This window comes from Glycine soja, chromosome 16 (genome assembly GCF_004193775.1).
Source record: "Glycine soja cultivar W05 chromosome 16, ASM419377v2, whole genome shotgun sequence".
Taxonomy (NCBI): Eukaryota; Viridiplantae; Streptophyta; class Magnoliopsida; order Fabales; family Fabaceae; genus Glycine; species Glycine soja.
Genome location: NC_041017.1, coordinates 1,149,289 through 1,168,649, shown reverse-complemented (window position 1 = coordinate 1,168,649; position 19,361 = coordinate 1,149,289). Strand labels below are relative to the sequence as shown.

At 30.3% G+C, this 19,361-nt stretch overlaps 2 protein-coding genes across 5 annotated transcripts; one reads left to right on the top strand and one right to left on the bottom strand.

Moving 5' to 3' along the window:
• Positions 1–1,588: 1,588 nt before the first annotated feature.
• LOC114389622 lies at positions 1,589–4,698 on the top strand. Of its 3 annotated transcripts, XM_028350331.1 has the most exons (4): positions 1,589–2,213; positions 2,707–2,851; positions 3,263–3,426; positions 3,554–4,698. In XM_028350331.1, exons 3-4 carry the CDS (start codon positions 3,424–3,426, stop codon positions 4,619–4,621), a joined length of 1,071 nt encoding a protein of 356 aa, XP_028206132.1. In that variant the 5' UTR covers positions 1,589–2,213; positions 2,707–2,851; positions 3,263–3,423; the 3' UTR covers positions 4,622–4,698. The 3 variants fall into 3 exon arrangements, with proteins under 3 accessions (XP_028206132.1, XP_028206131.1, XP_028206129.1); XM_028350330.1 differs by lacking the exon at positions 2,707–2,851 and having other exon boundaries at positions 1,589–2,202; XM_028350328.1 differs by lacking the exon at positions 2,707–2,851.
• Positions 4,699–9,072: 4,374 nt separating this feature from the next.
• LOC114388894 lies at positions 9,073–9,857 on the bottom strand. 2 transcript variants are annotated; one of them, XM_028349427.1, is made up of 2 exons: positions 9,750–9,857; positions 9,073–9,478 (listed from the first exon to the last, which is right to left on the bottom strand). In XM_028349427.1, exons 1-2 carry the CDS (start codon positions 9,785–9,787, stop codon positions 9,235–9,237), a joined length of 282 nt encoding a protein of 93 aa, XP_028205228.1. In that variant the 5' UTR covers positions 9,788–9,857; the 3' UTR covers positions 9,073–9,234. The 2 variants fall into 2 exon arrangements, with proteins under 2 accessions (XP_028205228.1, XP_028205229.1); XM_028349428.1 differs by having other exon boundaries at positions 9,073–9,472; positions 9,750–9,853.
• Between the last annotated feature and the right edge of the window lie 9,504 nt (positions 9,858–19,361).

Below are 19,361 nucleotides of genomic sequence, written 5' to 3'. Positions count from 1 at the left end.
GTTTCCATCAACATGACGCACTGCATTAGAAGTCATAATCTTTAACTTCTCCGTTATCCATACAATTGGATGCGATTTTTATTAAATACTTGTGTATTATATGAGTTTCTAAACACATTAAATTGAGGTGATGATTTTGAATTGGTCCTTAATTAATACAATCTTAAACTAACTCTATTACAATTGAGATGAGTCATCACCTAAAATCATCTCAAACCAATCCAAGTTCAGTCACTCCTCTATCATTGATTTGCATATAAAAGAAAAAAAAAATAGTTTAGAAAAATATTTTAATTACCATTGAGTATATAGATCCATTAAAATAGAATTATTATAACTTAACTTGTATTTCAGGTTTCAGTTATGGGCACTAATAACTATATTGAATACTTAAAGTTAAAGGGAAATTCAGGACTATGTCTAAATGCTGTAAGACTTTAGGTGAGTATATTTAAAGACTAATTTAGTAGTTTGTCAAATTTTTTTTTACCGATTACAAAATTGTTAATCAAAGTTATATAATTAAGAATTTCTAAACTTTTGCTATCAATAATATATAAAAAAAAAAAAAACATTCTATTTATCTTTCAACAATAACAATAATTACAAGTATTATCAATAACACTTTAAAATACAATGTATATATTTGATAAAATATTTATTTTTGAAATAATTAATATTTTTAGCAAAATATGAATTTCTTTTCTCTATACTTCTTGCCGTATCTCTATTTTTAAAAATAAATCTACATCTTTAATATTATATTCTCTCCATCTTTAATTATAAAACTCTTTCAACTAATTTGGATCCCTTACAAAAACTAATTAATTTAGTTAATCACAAAAAATTTATGATTTATTTGTATTATCATTTTAAAATTAACCTTTTTTTAATCTCTTTATCAATTAAGTTATTTCTACCTAATGTTTGGAAAGAGAATAAATATGAAAGGATATGTAGAGGAAAAAATTAATGTATCTTAAAATTAGAAAATAATCTTATATAAAAAGATAAATAAATTTTTAAAAATAATCTTATAATTTGAGATAGAGGAAATCAAACTTAAAATTTTTTTCAAGATTCATGTAATATTTTTCTCAATACATATTTTTTAAAGTTTTCAGGAAATCTTTATCACCCATAATAATTTTGTTAAATATAATTTATGTCTTATTATTTTTTAATTTTTAGTTCCCTTTATCAATTTTAAACTTGACTATATATATACTTTTAATAAATTTAGCTCGTTAGCAATTAAATAATTTTAAAAAAATATTTATCACATGATTAATAAATAAACATATATTCATCAAAGTTTATAAAATACACACAATCAATATTTAAAATTAATTACAAGAACTAATTATGAATTTTTAAAAAGTGAAAAATAAAATATCTTAATTAAAAAAATAAAAATAAAATCACTAACGTTTTAGAATTGAGAGATTAAATAAGAAGATTAAAATCATAAATTTATAAAAAATAAAAAGAAAAAATTACATTTAAATTAACTTGAGCAAGGTTATTTCTTATGAAAAGTGGATAATTATCTCGTGTTATTAAGTTTTGCGGAATGAATCTGTGATTAAATTGTATTTTTGGAACACTAAGTTCAGATTAAGAAAGAGAAATTAGAGATATTGAAGAAAGTAAATGAGAAGTTTAGTTCCACTGATCCTCATCTCCCTGGGCGTCTTCATCTTCTACACCTTCCACCACTCCTCTCTCCCTTCCTCAATCCTCCACTTTTCCCAACCCTATTCCTTTCACTTTCCTCATCAAGCTCCTCGCCTTCAACCGCCTCGCCTCGCTCTCCCGCTGCCTCCGCTCCCTCGCCGCCGCCGACTACCTCGCCGACCGCGTCCACCTCCATCTCCACATTGACCATTTCGCCCCCGACAACGCTTCCCACGTCGACCCCAAGCTCCTCCAAGCGCATCGAATTCTGGAGTTCGTCGATGGCTTCGATTGGAAGTTTGGGGATAAGGTTGTGCATTACAGAACGGCCAATGTGGGCCTGCAGGCCTAGTGGCTGGAGGCCTGGTGGCCCAATTCCGATCACGAGTTCGCTTTCGTCGTGGAGGATGACTTGGAGGTTTCGCCGCTTTACTATGAGTTCGTCAAGGCGTTGATTATGAATTTCTATTACAATGCCTCCAATCATAGCCCTTCCATCTTTGGAGTTTCGCTTCAACGTGCAAGGTTTGTTCCAGGTACCGTTTTCTCTTGTTTGTTTATCTATTGCTTTATTAGATGGATCTGGTTGCTTCGTGGATTGACATGATGTGTTGTTTCTTGTTTGCTGCTTGTAGTATTTCTAAGGGGATATAATAGAAATGGGCTTCGAAGATGCTTTAATTAGATGTAGCCTGTAATGTGTATGCTTAGCTGATTGCTCACTGTTTTACTCACATTTGAAAAATGAATTACTTCGGTGGATTTGTCCAACAGTTTATATTCTGCTTATGATACTTGTTGGAGATCTTACATCCATGCGCTATATGGCTAAAACGGTGTATATAAGTAAAGGGCAACCCATACTTCATGAGTTAGCTTTTGGGATTGAGTTAGCCCAATCCCAAATTCTTAGAATACTCGGGGTAGGAAGGTGTAAATCCTGCAGTTTTGCAAGTATTGGATCCTTGGATTGTACTGCCAGTTAGATCTGATCTCTTTTCTCTGTTACGATGTTAATGTGAACACAAGGGATTAGAAGTTCGGAGCAGAGAACATAGCTGGCAATGGAAACTGAGCTTTGGGATGGAGATAGGAGACTGGATCAGTTGGGTGTGTCCCTCATGAGTTGACAATCAGGAGAGAGTAGAAATCATGTTAAGAAAAGACCCATGAGGTACATTTTTTCTTCCATGTTGCAGAACCCAACCAACAAGGAACTCAAAAATACCTGCCAGTCCCAAGAGTTTACAATTAATCTCGGTGACCCTACTCCTATCTTTTAGGTGTGAAGGGCATCAGAAATGGCTTGAAGCTCATTATAATTGTAATCATGATTTTGACAACAATGGATACAAGGCTGTGTTAAGGAGCAATGAAAGTGCCACCAAGCTGAACCTTCTTTTATGTGTTATTATGATTTGAAAATGGATATGACAAATTAGAGATCTGTACAACTTCTTTGCTAAACAACTTGGTGTGACTTTTGTCTATTATTATGGATTATATGGTTGCCTTAGTAGTTGCACTCTGCTTATTCAATACATCTGTACAGTTTATTGATAATATTACTGGTTTCTGGCTGCAGGTAAACATGGAAACAAATTACAGTTGGATGACAAGACAAGGCTTTTCTTATACCAGTTAGTTGGTACATGGGGTTAAATTCTCTTTCCTAAGCCGTGGAAAGAGTTCAGGCTGTGGTATGATGAGAACAAGGCAAAGGGCAATCGTCCATTTCTTGAGGGAATGGTAATAAAATGCTTTTAAAGAAAAAAATGCCTCTTTTTCTTTACTCTCATATAATTCTCATTTTTGTTCTTTAATATATGTCAGCAGTTCAGTTTGTTCCTAATTTTGATTCGGAAAATTTGTCCAGGTGACTACAGGATGGTATAAGAAAATGGGAGAGAGAATTTGGGCACCTTGGTTCATAAAGTTTATTCAATCCCGTGGTTATTTCAATATCTACACAAATCTTCTGCATGAGAGAGCACTAAGCGTTTCTCACAGGGATGCTGGAGTAAACTACGGGAAAACTGCTGGACCTGATTCTAAATTACTAGAGGAAAAGTCTCTGGACTTCAATATTTTGGAAATGCAACCTTTGAGTTGTTTAAAATGGTTTGATTTTTGTTTCAGAGAAGTACATCCTGGAAAGGTTGTCACTAACCTGGAAGAACTTGGATCGTTGCTTCACTCTCTGCAGAAACAGAGTAGTGTCTTCTTAGTAAATCTTTTTGGGGTATCGGATGCTATAGCAAGAAACTTACTATGCCACTTTAAGAGGCTAGATATCAGGAATTATATACTTATGGGCCCTCCATCTGGCTCCTTATTTGATCTGGCAAGGAGGGGACATCCTGTAATTAACGTTGACCAATTTATAAGTAGTGTTGGATTGTCTAAATTCACTTCGCATGGTTCGAGTTTTGAGACCATCAAGGGCATTTTGACAAAGGCTTATGTAGTTAAGAAGTGTATCGAGAATAGGTATAACATGTGGGTTATGGATGGGAGCATGCTTCTCACTTCAGACCTCTTGTCTGAGTCTGAACCTCCCAATGATGACTTCTTTGTTGCAAACAACTTGGAAGTCTTTTATGCTAAAAGCTCAACTTTTAATCAGAAAATCTGGGTTGATGGCTTTGTGTCCAGGGTTGTAGCCATGGCAAGAAAAGATTCTGCAACCCATAGTAGCTTAAGCTTTGTGTATGTTGTAACAAAACTATTGGAACAGAATGGTGCGAGGATTAGAAGAGTTGATGAGACTTCTTTTGCCGCAAAGATTGGCTCTGGTAGTGAAACTTCTCTTCGGGATAAGAAGTTGGTATATTGGTCAAGTGAGATGGAGCTGAATTCAATTCAGAAATGGCTCGAAGAGTTCAATTTGTGGAGCATAGACAGTGTTTTGTCTTGCACCGCGGTGGTTTGCCACAAATCATAGCCTTTTATGGCATCTATAATATTTTTACATCTTATTTTTTACTTTGCTATTACTAATTTTGACTTTTTAATTGCCCATTTAGCTTACATATTCTTTTTACCCATTTTGTATTATCAGTTATAACTAAAATTAAGTTGTTAATGCGAGGCTTAAGATGGGAAATTAATTTTTCAGTCAAATTATTTTGTTGTGGCAATTGAATTAGTTGTTTTCTCACAAATGCTAAGGATGAAGAAACAAAAGGAATTTTTAATAAAACTAGAGTATTTATTATAATTAAAATAAAAATATTTAATGGAACTATTGAATATTATTTCATAATTAACATTTTTACACATGAGTTTGTGGGAGAAAAGACCTGAATTCGATCATGCAAAATTAATATTTTTACGACATTAGGAAATATGACCGCTGTTCTTGTAATCTTGACTTCCTAGACATCCAAATTGACATAATGTGCCTTGTAACAATCACTTTAAACTTTTTTTAAAAAAATGACTTAAATATATTTTTGTTTTCCTTTGATATATTTTCTTAATCTTTTGAATTCAAATATAAATTTTAGTCCATCAAATTGATAAAATATTTTTTTGTCCCCTCAACTGATTTTTTTTATAGCTTTTTTTAGCTTGCACATTATATCCCCTTTATTTTTTTTGTTCACATACTAACTTTTTTAATTATTTGAAAAATATTACATTGATTCTCTTTATATATTATACTAATTTCTTAATTAATTTAAAAACTTTATATTATATACTCCTATAATTAGTGAACAATTTGAAAAAACTTCAAGTTCAAAGAGAATCAATGTAATATTTTGGACAACAGTTTATAATTTTTATTTTCATTAGATTTTGGCTTGTGGAGACATTGGGAAATTGAAAGAGAAGTTTTTTTTTCATCATAGGTTAGAAAACTTATTTTTTCATGTTTGATATACATTTTAAAAAAATATTTTTTTTAAAAATAAGATTTTTAAAAAATATTGTTTTTTAAAAATATTTTTTAATCAGTTTTTCAACAAAAAAAATCATAAGAGGTGAGAATCTTATTTTTCAAAATTTAGTTTTTTTTTACTATAATAAAAAACATCATATTACTATTTATTAAATTACATATGATAAATAATCAAAATAAGTTATAATAATATACGTAAGTTTATTTCCTAAGAAATTTATCTAAACATTCTAATAATCAATCAAACAAATTTTATTCAATCAAATAAATTTTATTCATCGCAAGTAATAATTCTCAAACATCAAAATTTTCTCCTCTACCGAACACTTTCTATATTTAAAATTTGTATATAATTATTTCCTTTAAGTATTTTTATTTTTTAAAGTGAAAAAAAATCACCCCATTCCAAAATTTGTATATAATTATTTCCTTTAAGTATTTCCTTTATTTTTATTTTTTTATAATTTGTATGTAATTATTTCATTTATTGGTATTCAGATTAAGAATACTAATAAATGAGTTACTTACTAAAATAATTTTACGAAAATATTTTTACTTTCTATAAATGCATTGTTTGTCCCTTAAAATACATTATTTGCAACCATTGCTTAATTAACATGATGGTGGAAAAATTACTAGACACAACATATTAGATTGATCTAATTTATTTAGACTAAATTTAAAATAAATTTTTAACATTTCATCAAAAAACTGAAAACATCAATCAATATGATTTTTTTTTGGAAATAGTTGATAAGCATAATTTTTAATATTTTTTAAAAAATATATTTAATATTAATAATTTAGGGACCCAAAAAGTAAAAGTAAAAAGTAAAAAAGATTATCATAGGCAATAGATTGGAAGTGAGATAGGTGATTTACATTTAGCACAGTCCAGAGGAGTATAAAAGGTGGGGGAGAGGAAAGGCGAGACGAGGGATTGAATGGAGAACCAGAAGACATCGGCGTACTACAACGACCATTGATGTTCCTGTGAACCTTGTTATAGACTCTGCGCGCGGTGGTGTATACTATGGATGAGGTTGACATGGTGATGGAGTTGTTGAAAGTGGTGGCATAATCAACATGATGGGGACTTACCAAATTGCATTGGTTGCTAAGAGTATGGACAAGCCTCTTTATGTGGCTGCTGAAAGCTACAAGGTATGCTTGCTACTCACAGAAATGAATGTGGTGTGTGAAGTTGTTGCTTGAGAATTCTTGCATCTTTCTGCATAATTGTTATGTTAATAAGTGAGAATGTGATTAGAATATACTGTTTTAAAATAAGTCAAGGTAAGTCAAGTCTTGTCTATGCTTGAGTTGGCCTGTTTTATAATATTAAGTATTTAAGTCTATCTTGTTAACTTGTTTAAAGATCGATTTTATATTAAGACTTTAATATTTAGGCCGATGGATTTATCTTTAAATGGGCCAATAAACTTACAAGTTAATGGACTCATCACTGAAAATATCAATAAATTAAGCTAATGAGCCTATAACACTAGAAACAATTAGTAAAATCCATTATCAATATCTTCCCAAAAAAAACTGTCACGAAAAAAACTATATCATCCAAAAAGTTGATTTCGAAGGATCGGTCACAAACCCTTTATTCCTTCCAGCGTCTTCAAACAAATTAATGTATGTTTTGATGAGCATTTCAGCTCTCTAAGCGCATTTACTGTATATAAATGTTGTCTTGTAAGGAGAAAAATTACATTACATTATATGAAACAAAAATGAACCGTTTTTTTTAGACAAAAAATGAAGTTTGCTATTAAATGCATAATATTTGGCTAGAAGTTAAAGAAATGGATTATGAGAATTTGTTCTTCTGAATAGGTCCTTGCAGCTAGATTTGCATCGTTGAGAATCTATTCAATCAAAATTAGGTATGGTCACAATATAATGAATATATATATATATATAAGAAAAGTGATTCGAGCAACGAATTATTTAAGACATATTGTCCTTATCAGTTCGCAAGAATCTATTCTCCAAAGGGTATGGAGGAACAAACTTACATGATTTTCCAACCTTAGTAGGATCGTGGGGTTCACTCAACATGCGAACAATGTTACAGGTGGAGGCACCTGTGGAAAGAAAAATTCCAAACTTTAGCAAATACCGTTTGTTTTCTAGAGAAAAGGTTAAAACTCTGAATCCGGCTCTTCTTGGGGAGGGAAGAGCCAAAGGTTCTGATTCTGATTCTGAAGAATTCTAATGGATGATTCTTAATGTTTGCTTCTCCAGAATTTCATTTTCAGACAAAATGATAATGACAACCACAATGTCAATATCATTTTCAATTTCGATTCAATGGATGGTGCAACTATTACATTCGTATGCCGCCAAATCAACATATTTAATTTGCATTATCTATATACTGAATTTAAGGTTCATTGTGTTAATATAATATTGATCTTTCAAATTAATTATTTATAACACTAATGTTAAAAATGCATTAAAATAGTGTTTTTTCCAATTATTAAGATAACATGTTATTGTAAATAGATGGAGAAAATACTGTTTGAGTGCCATTTATTTTTATATGTAGGAATTCAACACAATATTAAGGACTTATAACACTTATACCTTATTTAATCAATTTAACTAGAAGAAAGACACTATCTAATGTTTTTCCTGTTTAAGAAAGTGTTTCTAATTATATTTACTATGTATTTATTCTTATATTTAACCTGTGTTCTTAAAAAAAAGTACGTAGAAGAGCATGTAGAAGTTCGAATATTTCTTTAAGAATGTGACCAAATTATACTCTCTATGTACCAATTAAAAAAATATTTATATTGTTTGTATAAATTTTCCTGATTCTTTTTATTTTTTACGGATTTTTTTTAAATTTTCTTCTCTCGTTTTTATATATTTCTTTCGAGCATTGTTTGTATTTTGTAAGACAACAACGTACTTTCAAAGTGGTTTTTAAGTATAAATATATTGTTAAGATATATTACACTTTAACAAAATGAGTTTTTTGTATTGAAAATTTGTTGGTATATATACAGTAAAAAAAATTGCTGAAAAAATTAGTATAAATTTAGTTATAAATAATTTTCATGACATGTAAAACAAACATTCAACATTTTAATATATTAATAATGTAATTTAAATTTTAGAATGTATAATCATAAACATTTTGTATGAAACTTAATGCATACGTATACATTTATCAGATAAACTTTAACTTTTATATTACTAATGTATATAATATTTATCATCCACGTCTGACTGACTGGCTCCCTTATCATAATACGTATATAAATTATACGAATATATGGATATATAGTACGTATATATACATGCATATTATCCAATATTGTTAATGGATAAACATACTACATATACATTAGTAATTTATAAAAATTGCCCCCTTAATTATCATTCAAGTCTGTCCCTATGATCTTCATGGACATGTTGATCATATGAATGAAGAAAATCATAACGGGAAGTGAGATCAACAACGTAAACTATGAACAAACGTACTGAACGTATATTTATTATATAACTGAAGAACAAGTAAAGAAAACACACATGTTAATGTCATAAATATATCTTTATTTAAGCATAGGTTTTCCATATATATATTATTGTGTTCCTTTCAAACTTTCGATCAAATTTGTTTCACAAAGATCCTACTTAAGTTGATTGGAAGAATTTGTGTGTCTGGTTGGCAGAAACTTCTCCCTCAGTTCAGCAGCATCAACCTGTCCAAAGTGATTCTCAGGAATCCAATTTCCACTCTTAGGATCTCTCATCCAAAACTTTTCCTCTTTAATATTAATGACATTATCGGATGCTGACTTTGACTTCATCGTTGTGCCTTCTATTTGCTTCCTTAAACTTTCCGCTACAACAACATAACATCTCTTCCTGCACCTTCATAATTATCAATATAGATCATGTATAATTCAATAGCATAAAACAATAATGAATGAGAATAAAGTAGAGAACTTAGTTACATTATTCTACACTTAAATTTGACATAACTTCGTCTCAATAAAATCCTTATGTTAATTGAAGATCGAATATATAGCAGTATAGCACCAACAATACTTATTATGATATTAATTGTATTTAAGTTTTGCTGCAAAGAGAATTATTCATGCAAAGCAAAAGAATAAAGAAGATTAGAGAGCTATAGACTGACCTGAGAAGAAAAGAAGGACAGACAAGAATGTTGGCCATGATGCTTAGAGTTAGAAAGATGAGTGTAAGGGTGTTTTCTCAGGGATGCTCGGGTTTGTTTGGGAGAAAGGGTCTTATATAAGAGAAATAACTTCTTTTTTCAATCAACCAATAATTCAAAAAATTAAAGTAGTTTTTTTTACAGAAAAAAATAAAAGTAGTTATTCGTAAAGAATGTGAGAATACAGGCCATATTAATAGAATCTGATAATGCTTTAATTTGATGACTTTGGTCTCGTTTTTTAATTACTTTTAATTCAATATCTGTAGGAAAATATTCTTTATTTTATTAAAAAAATACAACTATCATCAAATATACCAATCAACTACGTACTACGAAAATGTTTTAGTTTAACAGGTGCATATAATTGATTCCGGATATAAAATAATCTTTTCAGAAGCATACTTATATTTGTATTTCAAAACTTTTTTTTTACCTGAAAATGTTAATAAATAAATTCTTCTAAATATTTCAAATGTTTTTTTTTTAACTAACAATACTTACCGCGCGCGGTATTATATAATTTGTATTTTTTTGGTAACCATTATATAATTAGTATAATTCCTCATATAACCGCGTTGTATTAAATATAACGACATAATTAGATTCTCTTCCAATTGCAGGGAAAAGGAGAATTAACTCTAAAAAAAGTATATATTTATTTTACAGTGTAGTTCGGATCAATACCTATTAGCGTGTAATCATTATTAAATATTAACTAATTTTGAAGAATCAATTTTATCTATATATTATAAAAAAATCAATTTTATATCTCACATTATATTATATATTAATGTTGTTATTTTAACTTTAACTTGAATGATAAAATTATCTTAGATGACACTCACTTGAAATTATCATATCACATGATCAAGTTACTTACGTCATTAATATGCATCAAATTGACAAAAATGACTCAAATGATGCAATTTTAATGATTGAAAAATCTAATTAAATCATTTTAAAATTTGAGGACTAAGTTGATTTATCTTAAGTAATTTAGAACCAAATTGATAATTTAGAAGAAAAAAAAGGTTATGTATTGTAGACTATTCAAAATGTTTTGGCTTTTTCGCTATCCCTATTTATCCACAAGCCAAATTGTACTAAGCATAATTTAGCTACTTGATTGGTTGTTTCCATTGCATATTTATTTATTTGTTTATACGTACGTGCGTCTATTTCAAAAAAATGAAACTCTGCATCTGCCTATTGTCAATACTATTTTGTTGGGCGGATGAATTATAAGATTGATTAGGTGTAAGATTGATTAGGTAGTAAAAAGAGAAGGGATAAAAAAATATAATAGATTCAATTTCTGCATGTAAAAAATAATTAATATTTATCGAAAAAAATCTATTTCACTAAGCTTGAATTCTTTTTTTCTGTTAGATAATTCATTGAGGTATGTCATTGTAATGTATTCAATTAGGGTTTCTTTCATTTAAAACCATGTGTCCAGCAGTGAGACTCATACAAATTGTGGATATATTGTCATATCTGATAAAAGAAAATTAAGCTTGTCTTGCGAGTAGCGATGTTGTCGTTTTATATCAAACATGTTATATTTATACTTAATTAAAAGGGTTTTAAACAATATAAATGTTTTCTAGCTATTTGTTAATTAATCATCTTGTACTACAGTTTTTCTACGGGACACTAATGACAAGAAAAGAGGATGAGTGTTTTTGCATTTCTGGTCATATTAAGTTCTGGTGGCATAAATTGTATATGCTTGATTAAATGACAGAATATGTTTTTGATTTCCAAATCCAATTAATAATGATAATAGTAATATTTTTGTTGTTGTTCAATGATAGCAATAAAATTGAAAATTAGAACTTTGGGTAAACTGTTTGAATTCCCCTTCACTAGGTCAATTCTATTTATAAAGAAGTTGCAGCTTTTTAACTCGTGGGAATCGTATGAAACTGAAAATGAATTTTACAATTGTGTCATAATTCTTAAAAATATGGAGAATTGTTGCTAATATAAGAATTGTCAAGCCAAAATTGCTCTAATAGTAAACTAAGAATCTCACTGAAAAGGTTCTTAAAGATTTAAGTCAAGGATGGAATAATCAAAGCAATGGCAAGGATGCCCCTTAAGCATACCAAAATGGTATAGTATAATTGTTAAAAATCATGGTTAAGCATCATGTTCTTAAAGCATGTGGCGAATATCATATACCATATCCGTTATCGTATGAGAGAACATCTTATAATAACAATTTAATCATTAAACAAGTTTCAGTATAAACACGAACGACAATAATGAACTGAACTGAACCCTCATTTCCTAAGGGAAACTCTCGCGTTCAGAGCTGTTACTGAAACCTTCTTAGTCGACTTCATTATCCTAACCACTAACGCCATCTCTTACGGTCTAATTTAGTTAATTAATTAACATTATATTATTTTTAATTCTCATAGATAAAAGAAAACCATTAATGTTAAATTGAAGGGCAAGTACCACTTTATTAAATCATCATCTTCGTCACATTTTTTTATTGTTTATGTGCTCGGCTCATAAACCAAAATTCATATGTTCCTCTTTTCGTATTATATTAGCATTTAGCACTCATCATAACAGAAGCAATTAGTTATAGAAAATCTAGCAAAAATATATGATCTCACTCGAAAGTTGCAAGTTTGAAACGCAAAATTGTAGACACTTTAATACAATGAACCTATAACCCTTTTGTTGCTCATGTCCCTTTAAAATTGGTGCTGATAATAAAAAGTTCAAATGATTCTAATAATTTACATAAATGGAGAATCTGGCTTTGGCAACATGTAAACATGACAAGTACTAAGACTGCAAATTGTTATTGTGAGACTGAATGAATATAACAATTCTACACAGATGATAATGATTATCAGAAAAAATAAGTCTAATTATTATTATTATTATTATTATTATTATTATTATTATTATTATTATTATTATTATTATTTTCCAAGAAATGTCTAAATAGACTATATAATGTTACCAGATACAAACTCTAATGTCATTATGAATTTTTAATCTCAACCAAATCACTTCTAAATCCCTCAACACTGGCCTAATTCTAGTGAATTCACCAGAGAACATGAAATTAGATTAACTTGGGACTTCAAAGCTTGAGATTCAAATCAAGCTTCTCTTCCTCTTCTTCGTTCAAAGGCGTTGAAGAAGAACTGACTTGTTGATCAGAATTTTGATCATCACATGAAGGCTTGACATTCAAATCAAGCCCCTCAATGATTGCATTCTGAGGTGTTACTGAAGAATTGCTTGCTTGGTCAAATTTTCTCTCATCACATAAAGGCTTGAGTAGCTTGACATTCAAATCAGCAGGGTTTCTCTCTCTGCAGATTGAAGAATTGCTGCTTTCTTGACCAAATTCCAATGCTAATAAGAGGAAATTTGGCTAAGAAAGTAGTCATTCTTCCACAATACTTCAACAATTCTCTGTATTGATTCTTCAACTAATTAAAGTACATAATTTTTTATGACTATTGGAGATATAAAATTGATTGGATGATTAACAAGGAAAGAAATGAGAGAAAGAATGTGGGTTCAATCCATCTTTTCAACAAAAATTAACAATTTAATAATTAATATTTGTCCATAAAAAAATCAAATGTATTGATTCTTTGTATTTTAAGATCTAATTATTATTGTTTTTTTCTCCTTTTTTTAGAGTGATGTTAAGTACACCCAATATTTTAAGTGAATGGACAAAAATATTTTTCACTCAAGTTGATTCTTATGAGTCATATGGATTAAATTGATCTTGATTCATATGGCTCATACGGATCATGTTGATCCATATGAGTTATACGGATCATATGAATTAAATTGTATTGTCGTTGTTTTAACTTGTTTAGATCGTAGGTTATCTTTGAAAATTCTAACAAAATTAATCTTAACTAGTTGGATGACATATGCAAATGCACAGACGACTAATTAATAAATAAGATATAAATGAATTTATCTTTTGTGTAGAAAAGTTAGAAACTGTTTAATGAAATTTCAATTAATGCATGTGCATTAAAGAATTGTTCCAAATGTTTGAACTTTACCGTGCATGTTGGTATATAGTCATGATCTTTAGAAGAAAAGGATTTTGAGCCATGTACACTGCACACTTGGATATCTATCTTCTCATCTTTTTTAAGTTAACTTTTGTTAAAATTTATAAGTAGATTCGGTATGTAGTTAAGGTAAAATTATATGGAAATTCGATGTCCCATGAGAAGAGAAATTAGGATTATATATTCTCTGTTATAATTAATGGGATTCAAATTTAAATGCAGATGGTCAAAATGAGTCGTTTGATCTATGGAAGAATTTATGTATGCCAAAGGAATTAGGGTTTCTATTTAATATTTTACTTAAAAGTAAAAGAAAAGTCTACCAGCAAATCACTAATCCTAAATATCATTTTCCTTAGGATTCTATTAACATTGTTATCATTCTTCTAATTCTTTAGAATCTTCCTAAATTTTAGAAAAAGTTCTCCAGCCTTCCGAACAAAACTTTAGATACATTTTCAAAATGCTAAAAATAAATCCTCGATCACCTTTCAATTTTATAATAATAAAAGCTTGCCATGTTTTTTTATTTAATTTAGTAACAATAATCTTAATCATTCACTTCGGGGTTTAGTTATACTTAATGTTCCTCATCCCTTCCAATAGTGTGTTTATTGTCAAGGGATCAAACAGATTGAAGACTCAATGTGTGTTGTTATTAATTGAGTTGCACTCATTAAATAAAAACTTAGCTTGAATTTCAGTCCTAATATAACCAATAATAATAAGGTTTAAATATATTTTTAATTAATTTAATTAATATTTTTTTATTTTTTGTTCTTCTATTTTTTTTAATTTTTAATCATTACAAATTATATTTGTTTTGTTTTTAATTTTCAACACATTTTAGATAATATTTTTTATTGTTTAAAATGTTATCTAAAGTATCTTACGGACTAAAAATAAAATAAACATAATTGTAAGAATTAACAATAAAAAAATAATTTTTTAAGCATGAAAAATTAAAAAAAAAACACACACACAAAATTATAGAGATTAAAAATATATTTAAGCCTAATAATTATATAAAGATTTATAAAATTTAAATAAAAAAAACATTTTTAGAGATAAAAGGCAAAGAAAAAACTACAAATAGCTATCCTTTGTCAAGACGTATATATAAAGCACCATCAGGAGGAGCACTCCAATAATAAATTGCTCAAACACCCATTTGGCAAGGAGATCAACTGCCTTATTAGCTCAGCGAGAAATATAAAAATACACAAATATTTTTAAATAAAACGTATCCGAGTTGAAACTTCAGATACTCCATTAAAAAGGATTATTAGTAGTTATGCTTTTTTTTTTCTTTCTATATAAAAGTTGGTATAATGCATGAGCATAGACGTGGATAACTCTAAGCACATAAAAGGTCGTTACTATTATTTGGTACTAAAAAATTATTTTCCCAAGTTGCTGAATTTGTAGCAATTGTCAATAGAACATTCATAGATTATCCCCGTAAGTAGTAATACATTTATCCAATGTTCAAAGAGGAGAAATCAAAATGGAAAAGTAACAGAATTTGCATTAACTTTTACAGATGAATTTGACTGTTTTAACTTTTGAAGACGACTGCTATGAAAAGATTGTGAATACTTCAAATCAATGTAAAGCTATCCTTTTTCCCATCAATTTTCTTTGTAGAAAGCTATGCCAACAAAATTCATGAAAGGAGATTCGCTCCACCGCGAAAGGGTAAAAAAAAGTTCATAAATAATTAAATTTTCACAGGAAGCTTATTTGAAATTAATCTGAATGGAAAAAAAATATCAATAGCTAGCATTTTGTTGCATTTCACCGTTAGTTAATTAAGCAAGCTAAATGTGTAAATTTACCAAAAAAGTTTGATAGACAACTCCTATATCAGTAGGAAAGATCTAATAAGTTGATATATAGCTTGTGGCTAAAATTTTCTAAAGATATGAACAGAGGAAATATAATTTAGAAAGCTTTATTCCCTTCCAAAAATTCTCACATAAGACAATATTAAAAAATATCCATAGCTCTCAACCTCTACTTGAGAATTTAGGTTTATTTTCAACTGGAAAATTTAAACTGTGTGCTCTTATAAATCTGTTGATGCACTAAATTGACATTTTAGGGTATGTAAAAATATGGGATTGAGCTTCCCTAACAACCAAAAAAGTTAGAATATACAAAACTAAGTTGATAGTAATGCGGAAATCCTAAATTTCTAAGTATTTTCAATATGTCTACATATAACCATATTTTATCTGCAATGCAGGAAAATTTTGTCATCCCTTATTTAGTATAAGAGCAAAAAGTTATTAAAGATTCTGTGGATGTTGTAATGTCTACATATTGAAATGAATATGAATTTTCATATTCAATTACAAATACATTATTTAAGCTGTGTTTATATGTTTAAGAATTAAGATTCCTGGGCATCTTGGATTCCCATATCCATTGAATGGTAGGCCCAATAATGAAGAAAATTGATATCTTACATATTAAAATATAGATACACTAAATAGAACTTAAAAGGATTTCACTTTCTTAACCAAAAGGATAGTAAAGGTAAAAAAAGAGGCTACAGCAAAAACAGTCAACTTGGAACACGTGTCATATTCAAATTCTACAGGTTTCTAGTTTCTGCATATAAGAATGCAACTAATCCTAGAGTCATCACTGCTAAGAAAAAACCAAGTACCAACGACATTATGATAGCCTAATAATGACCATCTTGGGGGGCATACATACAGTTCCTAACAAAAAAAAAAAAAAATCCTTAAGGAAGAATTTTTAAATAAAATGGTGAAGCTGGAAAGTGTTGTACAGAACCTTTAACCCTTCTGTTGCTCATGTCCCCTTAAACTTAGTGCTGATAATAGAAAATAGAAAGTTCAAATGATTCTAATAAATTTACATAAAAGGAGAATCTGACTTTGGCAACATGTAAACATGGATGGAGACTTGCCAAGTACTGAGGATTGCTAATTGTTATTGTGGACTGAAGTAAGCAATATAACAATTCTACACAGTTGATAATGATCAGAAAAACAAGTCTTGTTATTATTATGTTCCAAGAAATGACTAAATTGTCCATATTATGCATACCAGATACAAACTCTAATGTCATCATAAACTTCTAATCTCATGCAAGAAAATCACTTCTAAATCCCTCAACATTGGGGCATAATTCTAGTGAATTAACCAGAGAACATGAAATTAGACTAATTGTGAATTCAAGGCTTGGGATTCAATGAAAGTTGTCTTCCTCTTGAGCTCCATTCTCAGGCGTTGAAGAAGAACTGATTTGTTAACCAGAATTCTCATCATTACATGAAGGCTTGACATTCAAATCATAATCAGGCCCCTCTCCCTCAGTGATTTCATTCTGAGGTACTATTACTGAAGAACTTCTTATTTGGTCAAATTCCCTATCATCACATAAAGGCTTGAGTCGCTTGTCGGCATTCGAATCAGCAGGGCTTCTCTCTTGGCCAAATTTCCTCTTATCACACCTCCACTCTATGCTTGCATTCTGAGGCCTTATTGCTGAAGAATCGCTTTCCTGTCCAGAACTCCCCTCATAAGATAAACTAGGATGTGACCTTGAACTTGATGTAACCAAAGGTTGATGTGAGTTGTGGTACTGTTGATGAGATGCACTCCCTATGCTTGCAATCTGAGGTCTTATTGAAGAAATTCTGCTTTCTTGGCCAAAATTCCCATTAGGATGTGACCTTGAACTTGGAAGTCCTTGTACTCTAACTGGCACTGCAGAATTAGAAAGAAAAGGTTGACGAGATGGTCCACTGATACCTCTAGCCATTAAACTTTGGAACTCATGCATGGAAATATTCTGAGTCTGAGGTAATATTGAAGCATTGTTGCTGCTTTCTTGGCCAAAATTCCCATTAGGATGTGACCTTGAACTTGGAAGTCCTTGTACTCTAACTGGCACTGCAGAATTATAAAGAAAAGGTTGATGAGATGGTCCACTGATACCTCTAGCCATTAAACTTTGGAACTCATGCATGGAAATATTCTGAGTCTGAGGTAACGTTGAAGCATTGTTTCTGCTTTCTTGGCCAAAATTCCCATCAGGATGTGACCTTGAACTTGGAAGTCCTTGTACTCTAACTGGCACTGCAGAATTAGAAAGAAAAGGTTGATGAGATGGTCCACTGATACCTCTAGCCATTAAACTTTGGAACTCATGCATGGAAATATTCTGAGTCTGAGGTAATATTGAAGCATTGTTGCTGCTTTCTTGGCCAAAATTCCCATTAGGATGTGACCTTGAACTTGGAAGTCCTTGTACTCTAACTGGCACTGCAGAATTAGAAAGCAAAGGTTGATGAGATGATCCACTGATCCCTTGAGCCATTAAACTTTGGAACTGACGCATGGAAATATTCTGAGTCTGAGGTAATATTGAAGCATTGCTGCTGGTTTCTTGGCCAAAATTCTGAGATGAATAAGAAACCAAAGGTTGATGAGATGATCCAGTATTCCGTTGAGCCCTGAAAAGCTGAAGCCGATGATGTATGGCAATATTCCGAGCCAGGTGCCATATTGAAGAATTTTCTGGGCCAAATTCTTGATCCGATAAACTTTGGAACTGATGCATGGCAGTATTCCGAGCCTGAGATAATATTGAAGTATTGATTCTTTCTTGGCCATGATTCCCAACAGAATAAGAAACCAAAGGTTGATGAGAAGATCCACTGATCACTTGATGAGCCATTACACTTAGGAACTGAGGAGTCTGAGGTGATGTTGATTCACCATAAGCTTGGTTTCCAGGATGTGGCAGAGACCTCGAACTTGATGATGATGCTTCAGAATAAGAAACCAAAGGTTGTTGATGAGATGATCCACCCCCTTCAATATGAATTCGCATCATTTCTGCTTCTATTTGTTCCTGGTGGAATTTCATATGTCTGCGCACGGCGTTGTTAGAATCCAACTTGGCATTACAATACCAGCAACGGAATGACTTGTTGTCTCCTGGTGGTGGTGGTGGTGGTGGTGGTGGTGGTGATGGTGGTGGTGGCTCATTTGGTGCTTGCTGCTGCACCTTTTCCACGTTTTCTTGCACCTCTCCCTTCAACATTTCTGTTTTTTCCATTGTATTCTATCTTTCTTGCTTTCTTTCTTGACAACAAACTTAGAGAGTTGATTCTTCTTTTGCTCAGCACTAGCTTTGTAACTGACTCACGCTAGTTTAAGCCTATTAAAACTGACTTATATATACTATACTAACACGTTTCTCAGTACTAGCTTTGGTAATTTGATTTTTTTTTTACTTATTTATTTAATTATCTGGTGCTCATTAATTTTATGAGTCAATCCTTTTATAACTTTCTTTATGGTATTTCTAGTGAAAATATGCGATTCATCCATTGAGATTTTACTGTTTAATATTATTCATTAAAATATTGAATTTTTCATTAAAATAATATTTTGTGTCTTATAGATCACACAATTTTGTGTCTCTCAATAAAAATATTTTTTGTTTTAT

Excerpts from the sequence above, each read along its gene's own strand:
- LOC114388894 (XM_028349427.1), bottom strand. The coding sequence starts at position 9,787 with ATGGCCAACATTCTTGTCTGTCCTTCTTTTCTTCTCAG. Across the intron at positions 9,479-9,749 it reads TGTCCTTCTTTTCTTCTCAG|GTGCAGGAAGAGATGTTATG; the intron begins GTCAGTCTATAG and ends ATAATTATGAAG.